Source organism: Protomyctophum bolini, assembly GCF_963924005.1.
Source record: "Protomyctophum bolini genome assembly, chromosome: 2".
Taxonomy (NCBI): domain Eukaryota; kingdom Metazoa; phylum Chordata; class Actinopteri; order Myctophiformes; family Myctophidae; genus Protomyctophum; species Protomyctophum bolini.
Window position 1 is genome coordinate 40,251,816 of NC_137863.1, and position 12,402 is coordinate 40,264,217.

At 39.3% G+C, this 12,402-nt stretch overlaps 1 protein-coding gene across 1 annotated transcript in view; it reads left to right on the forward strand.

The window, feature by feature from the left end:
- csf1a (colony stimulating factor 1a (macrophage)) overlaps positions 1–8,798 on the forward strand; it is a 29,903-nt gene extending 21,105 nt beyond the window's left edge. Inside the window, exons 6-10 of the mRNA XM_080791650.1 lie at positions 284–1,000; positions 4,176–4,360; positions 6,520–6,566; positions 6,971–7,024; positions 7,362–8,798. Coding sequence (XP_080647776.1) covers positions 284–1,000; positions 4,176–4,360; positions 6,520–6,566; positions 6,971–7,016 — 995 coding nt within the window. The 3' untranslated portion in view covers positions 7,017–7,024; positions 7,362–8,798. The remainder of the gene's footprint in view (positions 1–283; positions 1,001–4,175; positions 4,361–6,519; positions 6,567–6,970; positions 7,025–7,361) is intronic.
- The last annotated feature ends 3,604 nt before the right edge of the window (positions 8,799–12,402 follow it).

The window sequence follows — 12,402 nt, forward strand, 5'->3', positions numbered from 1 at the left end:
GAAAACATGCCACAGCAGCCACACTACCTTTCGATGTGTTCACTGTCCAAACGCGTTACACTGGGGGCAGCATAACGATGCAATGACAGCCCTTTATATCTCTTCTCCCCATTGCTCATAAACCTGCACAACCCCAAAACATTGCTGAAGGCTTGGGGATTGTCCGTGTTTCTCCTTAAATTAAAATGACAGTGGCTCATTTCATTTGCGTTATGAAAAACATAATAAAGATACAATTGTAATTAATTACTCCTTTTTCCCCACATTGTTATCCTTCTTTTAGGTACAAGTAGGCCTAGTCCTGAATGCCAGTGCTCTTGTTCCATTTCGACTCCGACGACCACCGTCTCCTACCCTGCCAACAGCGTATGGAGAAGGCCTCGGCAGCCACGTCCTAATCAGCAAACACCTGGCATCAGGCCACCCAGGTCCCTCTCCCCTAGTGGCGCACAGACCAACGGCTCCATTCCTTCGGTGGCAGTCGGTCTCCCAGATACACATCCCATTAAGAAGAGGGACACCTCATGGCTGTTCCATCCGCCGACTGTAAAGGAGCACCAGCCATTGCTCCATAAGCCGGAGTGGAGAAGCAGACGGTTCCCATTAGGAAACCGGACTCAGGACTCATTGAAAGACAAATTGGCTCAATCTGGGGCAGATGCTTCCCTGTATGTTATGATGGACATTACTCAAAGTAGTGACGGTAATACAAAACACGTCTTGGCAAAGAGATCACTGGATTCTAGTAACTCTGGAGCCCCTTACACTGTTCTTCAAAATGAGGCTTCAAGTCTTAAACCTAAGGCTATGGGGAAAAAAACTGAGAGCACTATGGATACTTCATACCATGATACTGAGAGGGTGCCTTTTGTTGCTGTGCACCCATATATGATGGAATTACATTCATATGAACTGAAAGATAGTTCCATGGCGGAGGATCCAAAAGCCCAAACTGCATTCCCAATGGACATTAATGCAATCCAGGACATTATTATTAAAGGTAATATTTTGTCTCCCCCCCCCCCCCCGACCTACAATTCCCAACATTAATGAATTAATGAATTAGTGTGTGTGTGTGTGTGTGTGTGTGTGTGTGTGTGTGTGTGTGTGTGTGTGTGTGTGTGTGTGTGTGTGTGTGTGTGTGTGTGTGTGTGCGCGCGCGCACATATTGGTTGGTTGATATTATTATTATAATTTATGTCTCAACAGTACAGTATTAGTAGACAATTAGTAGTATAAATAGACAATCTTGGAATGAGGTATACAATACCAACGACCCAAACAAATCATATGATGTCTTCTTGACACTCCTAGAACTATATAACAAACGTTGTCCTCTAAGGAAAACCCTTAATAAACACAACCACAAACAGGATACCCTGTGGATAACGAAAGGCATCGAAAATGCCTGCAAAAAGAAAAATGCATTATACAGAAAATGTATCAAACAAAGAACAAAAGAAACAGAGACCCGTTACAAGACAAATAAATTGACTAACATCATAAGATACAGTAAAAAAGACATCAAAGCTACTTGGAAAACACTAAATAGCATAATTAGAAAAGGTACTGGGACAGGTGAAAATCCAAAATACTTATACTTATCCAAAAACAATAGCTAACGAATTCAACGATTTCTTTGTCATTTCTTTGAACCAAGCCTAGCCAACAAAATAGCAGCACCAGGAGACAGAGAAGCCGACGGCTTGAACAAGTCTATGAACACAATTTTTGGGGAATTACAATAATAGACAATAGACCACATATAGATAACACCAAAAGATAGATAACACCAGGATAGACTACTGCAATTCACTCTACATTGGCATCGAACAGTCTGCAATTAGACGACTGCAACTGGTCCAGAACGCTGCTGCTCGCTTATTAACTGGTACCAAAAAGAGAGAACGCATTGCCCCCGTGTTGGCCTCCCTTCACTGGCTCCCGGTTTCTTTTAGAATCTAATTTAAAGTCCTCTTATTTGCTTTTAAATGTTTAAATGGGCTGGCCCCCCGAGTATCTCTCCGAGCTCGTGAAACCCTACACCCCGGCTAGAGCTCTGCGCTCCGCTGATCAGGTACTGCTAGAGGGCCGAATAACCAAGAAGAGAACTAGGGGCTCACGCTCTTTCGCGGCTGCAGCTCCGAGGCTCTGGAGCCTGAGCTTGCCCCTTTATTATTCGATCTGCCCCGTCTATTAATGTTTTTAAGTCTCACCTTAAGACTCATCTTTTCTCCCTGGCTTTCAATCCATGTCATAATTTCTGATTGTGTTTCTTGTTTACATTCTGTGTTCTCTTGCTTGTCTCTGTTTTGCCACTGATCTGTACACCACTTTGGTCAACCTTGGTTGTCTTAAAACTTGCTTTATAAATAAAGTTTGATTTGATTTGATTTGAAAGAAAACTATCAAAATCAATTGCAATACTATATAAAATGAAACACATAACACATAAACAAAAACTCACTCTACATACTATACTGCTCCCTCATACTTCCATATTTAACTTATTGTGTGGAAGTATGGGGGAACACCTTTAAAACAATCATCAAACCAATCTATTATGTTGCCAAAAAAAAGCTATAAGAATTGTAAATCAAACCGAGTATATACTATAGCACCAACCAATCCACTCTTTATAAAAAGTGGACCTGAATACGGCTGTAATTATATATAAGGTATACAATAAAAAATACTCCCCACCTGCATGCAGGAGCTGTTCGAACTAAGAGAGTCACAATATCCACTCAGGGGGACGGCTTTATTCAAAATAGGAACCAGAAGGACAGACACAAAAGGCAGATGCCTATCCGTAAAGGGGGTTAAACTATGGAATAATCTAGACAAAGAAGTATGTGTACAACGCTTACAAAAAATAAATACATAATAAAACATTAACATGAGAAAGTACTCCAACTGTTACTAAAACCAATCAACTGGGAGGAATGTGTCACTTACTTATTAAAACAAAGATAGTTATTTTTTACTTTTTCGAAACATGAACGTTTTCAGTATATATCATTATTATTATTATTATTACTACGATTATAATAATAATAATTATTGTTATAATGATTATTATTATTATATTTTTTTTTTTAATTATTTAAACCAATGTCCAAACCAAAAAAAAAGTATTGTTATAAAAAACCCAGCCACGTTCATAAAAGGTAGGCAGCGTAAGCCTTGGCTTCAGCCTGGCCGGTGGTCATGGAACTAGTAGTATTTAATGTTTTATGTAGCCAAATGTTTTACTGTTATGATTAGGAAGAATTTAAAAGGATTAGAACAAAATACTGTATATTAGAATTCAGATTTAACATATTATGTAATGTATACACAACAATTGTGCAGCAATTACTTATGTGTACACTGTGTGACATATGAGATGTGTTTTGCAGATTTTGCAAGATATAATGAACAGTGAATCATTATTGCTGGACCAAAGCAGAGGATAATCACCCTGAAGGGTTATCTGTCTGTATTACACAGCTACATAAGATATAAAAACATTTACACAAAATATAACTACAAAATATTATATCACCCCCCTCTCCCCAACAAAGGTCAAAAGTCTTATTGGATTCTACAGTTGGAACTGCGAGAAAACTCTGTAGCCTTCTTAAGATAAGCCTACTTATTTACTTAAGATTGTTAAACTGAAGCAGTACCTACAGTACGAGAAACTGTATATTACACTGCTAATTACAATTGCTGTTATGCATGGTTATTAGCTTACAGGTTTATAGGAGGCTAGCTAGAAAGATTGACATAAGAATTGAGCATTGAACCAAGCCATGTAACAATTATCAATAATAATAATAATAATAATAACTGTGGATGAGTAGCAGAAGAGGAAATGGAGGGTGTTGAGAAAAGGGAATATCAGAAATATATCGTATTGGTCTTTTGTTAATTGACTGTTTCTGCCGTGTACACAATAGTGATTAAATGTAAAATGAGCATACACATAATTGTGGCCTTAAAGGGCCGTGTCATCACAGTTATTTTAAAACTTCTGTTATATAATTCCTGACTTAAATTATATTTGCTGGCCCATATCTGCTCTTTCACTGAATATGGAAAATTCAATATGCAACCTCATCATTACCTCATGCTATCCTGCTTTGCTTTCTCTCACTCACTCTCTCTCTCTCTCTTTCTCTCTCTCTCAGATGTGCTTCCTAACATAGAATCTACAGTCACCAGCAGGACGTCTTTGTACGAGGGTCCAAAAGAAAAAAATGTGGATGGAACCAGTAGCTGGGAACAGCTCTCTGGCCAGCCGGTATTCACCTTGGCTGCAGTTTCTGGGGGATTTTTGTTATTCTTCGCCTTCTATTGTTTCATAAGGAAAATAGTAAGTAATAGTTATGCTTTGAAATAAATAGCGTTGCAAAATCAAATTGACTACTAGAACAAAAATCTATAAAACGGTCTGGGTTCTATTGAAATTGTTACCTAATACCGACCATAGACAATTAAGATGTCAAAGCATGTCAAAGTTAGCTGGGTATAGTCAGCATAGTCGATGTCACAAGTCCACAGGCCACTGACTGACTGAATGACTGACTGAATGAGTGAATTACTGACTCACAGACTCAAATTGATTAGAACTGACATCTATTAAAAAAGGCAGATGGGTTATGTTCAAATTCTTACATAAACTGAAGGCCATTAAAATGTAGGTCTACGTCAAAGTTAATTTGTATAGTCAGCATAGTCAATCTCAAGTAAATACAGACTGACTGACTGACGGACTGACTGATGCAACCTTATTGAAACATAATATGCATAATCGTTTTTTCCTGTTGTGTGCTGTGTGGTCAGGCAACAATCTTAACATATCCGATGTATGTAACCCATTTCACTGGGCAATACAAACCCGGTAATGGCCCATCAACTTACTGGACAGAATTGTACAGCTATTTGGTTTAGTTTTTCCCTCTCACCTTCTGTGCCGTTTCCTCTATCTACTGTATTATTTAACAACTGCATTTTCTGCATGCAGGAGTGTAATTTCAGCTGTCTACTGGTAGTTCATAATATTGGCAAGATAAATGCATTCACATGCACCGGAGCATAATATTTGATTCATTTTCAAAGGAAAACTGCCAGTCCCCTAGCCTAGCCAGTGCAACCCACTGATCCAAACTCTGAAAGGCTCTGCATGGAACATTTTCTTATATGAGTCCAAATTGTCAATCATCTTTATGTGCTCTCTGTGAGCAAGGAACCGGAGTGATATTAGTGATTTTGTTCAGTGTTATTGTATTGTGAAACAGGTATCACAATAATATTAAAGACTATATTGATGTGATTTACGCATAATTGCACAATTCTAATAGTTTTCTATATTGCATTCATCATAAAATGTGAGTGAATAGAATTTCTACGTCCAGTTCCTTGTTACAGTAGACTGAGCAACAGAAAAAGGGGATTCCTTTATTTATGAATCTATTTTACTCATATTGCACCATATACAAGCCAGTTGGCTTTTTCTTACTCTCCTCTGTATATTTAATTATCTTTACAATTTTATCTCACAATTTTGCAACCCATTTTTTCACCCAGTGTCAATTGTAATGTAATCCTGGGCGCTACACTTCCTCTGCCAACCTGGGGGGGGGGGGGGGGGGGGTCACTGACCTCATGCTTCCTTCTATGCATGAGGAGCCCAAGCTGCTTCTTTTCACCTGACGGGGGGGGGGGGGGGGGGGGAGTGTCCCTGGCCGGACGTAACGCGTGGAAGGAACACGTTATTCCGTCCAGTTCCTTTCCCCTCCATCAGGCTGGCCAGAGGGAGGTAGTTTAGAGACCAGGATTTCTTTATGTATTTTTCACAGTTTTGTTTATACAAGATTTCAGGCTATACAGTAAATCAGATAACATAACAATATATGTGACACACTCATACGGAACATACCAAAAAGATTATAACATGTACATGTCATATAAGAGACCAGGATTACTTTTTTGTGAGGGTACCTAACCTAGGGGACACGGGGAGAACATGCAAACTCCACACAGAAGTGTATATTTAATTGACAGGAGTCCCCTAGGAGTCTAGGGCCCATTCCTTTTTTGCCCTCTAAATAAATCTCTTTCACTGAAAATAGCAGCTGTACAAGGCAAGCTCAACAAACATCGATTGAATACACAGGACCCCAATGGATACAAGCCATAGTGCTTTCTTGGGTTTAATTAGCATCCTTTCGTATAGAACTGTACTTTCTGTGCTTTTTTTTTACACAAACTGTTAAAGTATTCAATCAATCAATCAACTTAATAGATCTGCTATTTTCACAGACTGTTTGCCCCATAGGAAGGATACGGTTCAAGTGGTTAAATAATCTGTGAGCATCTTTCAGAATTAAATGGGACAATCAATCAGTTTAAATATTATTCAGTTGTAGGCTAACCTGCTTTATGATAGCCTATTAGAACATTTGAAACTAATGACAATCTGAATGTGTGTTTGAAAAGACAATCAAAATGTTTTGCTTTATTTCATTTCAGAGATTTGAAGGCCTATTCCATTGCTCTCGTCTCACTGACAAAAAGAGGTAATTTATGATACAGTTGTTCTAAAAACATGGCGCAGCCAGATGCGGTCTTACCATTGGGCTAGGGTGGGCTACAGCCCGGGGGCCCCGACAGGGGGGGGGGGGGGGGCCTCCAAAAGAAAAAAATATATATATATATATATTTATGATTTGAAATTGTAAAGTATTGCAATCCAATTCAAGTGAGATTTATGTTTAGTTATTGTACATGTAGTATTATGGTTAAAACATTGAGATGCTGTGGTGTGGGGTAGCTGTGGAAACCCCTGTCAATGTCGCTATGCATGGCAGCCTGCAATTTTTTCCCGGCCCATATATATAATAAAATTATATATGATAAGGTAAGCGAACAGTGATTATGTATACAGTACATTATGTTTATTTTTTATTTAATTTTTTTACAGGGTGGGCAAAGATGTGGCGCTCCAGCCTTGTGACACCATTGTGTGAGAGAACTGGTGAGTGTTGTTTCCTTATTGGGGGGGAAGAAATCCCAATCTTAAACCATGTAGGCCTGTACGGTGAGTAGCAGAAATAGCTGCTATTTTTGAAAATATAAAATAAACGCAAATAAATCTAATCTGATAAAAAACTATATATATGCCAAGTTGATGGTTGTTAATGAAATAAAAATGTTAAGTCTTTTCTGAATACAATTCTTCTTTTTACTGACAATGGCATTAAAGCTAAACTAACCCTAAGTCAGCTATAGATTGAGTTATACTGAAATGTAAGGTAAACTCTACTTATTTGTGTCTTTTTTTTTCTCTCTCTCTCTCTCTCTTTTCTTTCCAGGCTTTGAACATGTCAGCTGAAATACATGGAAATGTTTGAGCTAATCCCGTTTTCCTCCTGATGTTATGTTGTGTATATATACAGTACATATATATGGATATAAAAGAAGTATCTATTTTTATACAGATTAAGTTTATTGTCAGAATTTTAAGAGAGTGCTTTTACTATTTTCTAAGTCGGTGGTTCTCAATGTGTTCCAGGGGTTCCTCAGCTAAATGATTGATTGTTAATCTCTGCCATTATTACAAGTATAAGTAAATACAGCTAGAGAACATAGAGGAATGGCTATCTTGATATTTTCACTGCTATCTCTATACCTGCAGTACTGCGTAGTAATGGCTTAATGCATATCAACACGGGTTTCCTTGAAATTAAAAAGTTTGAGAATCACTACTCATGGCGCCCATATTTTAAGATATGCATGTGGAAATTAAGCTGTCTTTACAGTTGTAGGACTGCAGTTTAATAACAGCATATAGCAGACTACTTGATAATGATAAGAATTGATGGTTTATTGCACTCGAGTGTGTGTCTCTCCTTTTTAAGTCACTTAAATCAGTGATGAGATCCATGTGGACGTCTTTTGGCAAATTATGTCAGTCATCGTCGATGATGCACGTGCACGCACACATCCGTGGAGCAGATGATCACAGACATACTGAAACATCAAAATTCAATATAGTGGCTTAAACAGCAGTGAAAACAGCCACTAACAAGACCTACTGCTTTAAAAAACAATTCTGTGCCGTCCCAATGTATGATTGCTTTAAAAAAAGCATTTGCATTGCTGATATTTAGATTTTAATCTCTTGTTTTCGCCCATGCAGTTCTAGCCTCAAGTACTCTGACAATGGATAATGCACACTATAGTCTATAGATAAGAAGCTCTACACTACTAACTGCACTAAGAATCATGACAGCACTATATGCTCACAACAACCCATGGAATCAAAATAAGGAACAAAAGAATAGTCTGTTATTTACCCTTGTCTTAAGAAACCTTTTATCCTGAGAACTGGACCAAGCCCCTGCATGATGAGAATGATTTCCATTGTGTTGTGTGCGGCGTGACATGTCCGTCAGATTGTACAATACGACCACAGATATCTTGATATTTGAAACTACAGCAGTGAGGCTCTGTGAAATGCAGCCAACTTGTAAACCCACCAGCGCCACTAATGCAACAGAACTAACACTAACACCAAGAACATCGACACTGCACAGTCTGCAGAGGGCTTTTGCAAACACAATGTGAAAAATGACTGCATTTGCTACCCATTGATATGCTTTGTACTTTCAAGTCTATTCAAGTCATTATTCAACATTAAATGTACAAATGTTCCAATAATTACATCAATATGAGAGTCCAAATGTGCCAAGTGATTTGTCAATACGTTAAGATTAATGTTATCATATTGTTGCTATCGTGGCAAAATCTTGTATATCTCCATGTTTGGTATTTTTGCTTTATCATAAATTGATGCCCTATTTTGTTGTGTGACGGTGTAACCCAAATTAAATGGAGAAATATTGAAATGTCCTGGCCAGATTGAAAGTGGTTATACCCACTGAGGGATATAGTCAGCTATCATCGGTCTAAAACTGGGTACTTATAACTGGTCTAAAAGTTAAAGACTTTTAGAGGTTTTGGCTTAGCTAAGCTTAGATATTGATTAGCTACTTTTAAGCATTTATATATAGACTGTCTAGCTGTTGAAATTACGTTAAGCCTATAGACTGCTAAAAAGCGTTCACTTTTAGACCAGTTAGATGGCTATTTTGATGTATTTTAGATGTCTAATAGCCCGAAATATGCTCAGTGATTAGGTGTGTCTGTGGTTTTAATAAAAAAAGAGGCCTAACTTAATTCAGTTAAGTGCCTGTGGCTAAATATAATAATGGATTACATTGCAGTACACATGCAGGTTCTTTTTCCCATTTCCTATAACCGTTTTTGTCATGCAAGGTTTCCACCTGACAGCGATGAATGAATATGTATGGCAGGAATACATAATATATAAATATGAAATTAAATTGTTGTAAGAGGAAAAGTACATGAAGGTTTTAGGTACATATTATAACTGATGAGTAACTATTTGATCTATGCTCAGTCTAAATAATTACATACCTAAATAGATCAGTCAAAAGCCAGTATTACTGAATCCAGTTAAGCATATTTACCACTATTCATCATCCATGTTCTGAAATCCAGGTATACACTGTGCAGTGTGCATATTTGGATTCAGTTATTATTTTACAATATCAGAAAAAAAATCTATAATCCAGAGGACCCTGCTGACATATAATACTGTATGTCAAAAAGACAAAGGAGATGATCGTAGACCCCCCTCCAGCCACCTCTTCATCGGTGGAGATGTGAAGGTGGTCCCCAGTTTCAAATACCTGGGAGTGCATATCATAGAGTAGGCTATTAGGGTGCATATTGCCAACAACCTGACCTGGAAGCTCAACTCGGCCTCCTTAGTAAAGAAGGCCCAGTGGCCCACCAGCTGTAGTGGCTGCAGTCAATCAATAACATTTGCAGCAGCAGTTTACACAGGGGCCCGCCGGCTCACAACACAACTTGCAGTTCAGTTGGCACAGCGGCTCAACGTTATACTACATAATGTATAAAATACACCTATAACAAGTTAGGGTGGCCCATCAATGGGTAAATACCTGCATTCGCGTTGTTGTCCTTATCCAAGTTCCTCCTCCGCTCCTCCTCCTCCTCATCCGATGACAACTCAATAATGCTACTTGTGAAGCCTGTACCGCTAGGCTAAACAGCAGGGCAACTGGGTTGAACTGAGTTTGACTCGTGCAGTGATTAATTCAATGTCCAGAGAGTTGTGTTACTTTCGGATATGTCAATCCATTTATTGATATCCACTTTCTTTCAGCAGTAGTATTCAATCGTAAATAAACTGTGTAAACTTTAAACAAACAAACAACTGAACCTATCGACCACGCACGGTCGAAAACTGTGTCGTCTTCCCCTAGCTGTCGCACCTGAGTGCCATCCGGTGCCATCACACTGACAGGTAATGAGTGTTTCTATGACAACCACCCACCATTCTGACTGACTGATAGCCATGACGTCATCGCAATGAAGGACACGTTAACTTAATCATTAATTAGTTTAAATAAACAAAACAAAATAAACAAAAGGCATTTTGGCTCCAACACTACTAATTCTGTGCTAGTCTTTTTTTTATTTCGGGCCCACCAAAGCAAGCGTTATGATATTCGATTCTGATATCGAGCCATATTGTCAACAGAGGGACGCCGGGGTTCCATAGACACCTATTTCCTCTCAAAACGAGTGTTTTTTTGTTTGTACTTGCAATGCGATCATTCAAGCCATATTTTATTTTGGAATCGTACTGGAAATAGAAGTAACTATGACGAGGAAGAAGCATAGTTGACCTGAAAATGAAACTAAAATAATAATAGAGACGTATTGTATATTCTAATGTGCATTTGGGGTGGCGGAGCGCCCTCTACAGCTACCGGAGCTGCCTCTACAGGTAGGGGAGCTCAAGTGACAGGTATACCGGAGCTGAGCTCCGCCAAGCGGCTGAAATTAAGCACTGAGAGCTTCCTAATATCCTGCATCACTGTGTGGCATGAAAGCTCTGAGGCAGATAGGAAGGCTCTACAGCGGGTGGTGAAGTCTGTCCAGAAGATCACTGGATGCAGCCTTCCTGCCCTCAGTGACATTTACATCAGCAGGTGTCAGAAAAAGGCTACCGCAGCATCATGAAGGATGCCACCCAAGGATGTATTTGTAGCCTATCTTTCTGCCTGACTAGGACCTGAGTAATCGTTATGGAATGACAATAAAACTCCTTGATTATAAAGGCCTAATGAAAGACGCTTCCCTTCAGAGTATGTGCATGTTCTTAACTGTGCTGCCTGTGTGTGCTTATAGATGTGTGGGTGCCATGTGTGAGTGTGCATGTGACCCTATGGGTTTGTAAGTAGATGCAGTACAGCGTGATGTGGTACTGCATTGCCTGTGTGTGTGTGTGTGTGTGTGTGTGTGTGTGTGTGTGTGTGTGTGTGTGTGTGTGTGTGCGTGCGTGCGTGTGCGTGCGTGGGCAGTTCACTGCAGAAAATATACGCATGCTTTTTTAAATTAAATATAATGTTTGCTCTAATTGCATAATGTCATTTTGGAAAATTTGATCTGAAAGGTAAAATACATGGAATGCCCCCTTCTTGTCGCCTGCCGAAATGAATTGGGGTCAGCTAAATGTTTTCCAAACTTGGTGGCTATGTTTTCAGTCTAGAACAGCTTCTTATAGGCATGGGATGATTCAGTCATGGGCCACTAATGCTCACCTTAATTCATCTTGAACATGTTGGATCCAGTATTCGTTCTGGACTTCAGCTGTCATCCAAGGCACGTAATGACGTACCCTCCCTTTTAATGGAGCTCATATATAAATGCACCATTTTATTGGGTCACCTCTGCCCATACACTATAGCCCTTCCAACCCACGGTTCTCCCTCTGTTCTCACTTTCGTCATCCCTCCCCCCCACCCTAATTCTCGTCCTCCCTCTTTAACCCAATCCCCGAAGCCTCCCCACCTCTGTGTAAATCACCTGGTAACCAGCTGGATGGCCAGATGACCCCGGTGACTCTGTTTGGCTCAAGGTCAAGGTCAAAGTAAACTTTATTGCCCAAGGGAAATTTGTCTTGGGCTTTCACCCCAGCTGCAGCCTCACATAAAACATCAATGAGAGCCTCGTTCAGCATCTTAGTTGATGCTGGTACCATTATTTTTTTTAAATCTGATGTACTTCCACTTTGGTTCTTTGTATCTTCTCCCAGAGGGCAAGTACAAACCCGCCATTTAAAACATGGGTAACATCACTGACAATTTTGCCTGTTTTAATGTAGCCTACTCATAAATAGACTGCAGAGAGGGGAGATGTCTTACCCCTATGATCTTCCCTGCAGTCTGCACCAATCTGAACAATATTGGACCTCAGTTGCACTGAGAGATTACCGAACCAAACTGTGATGCCAAA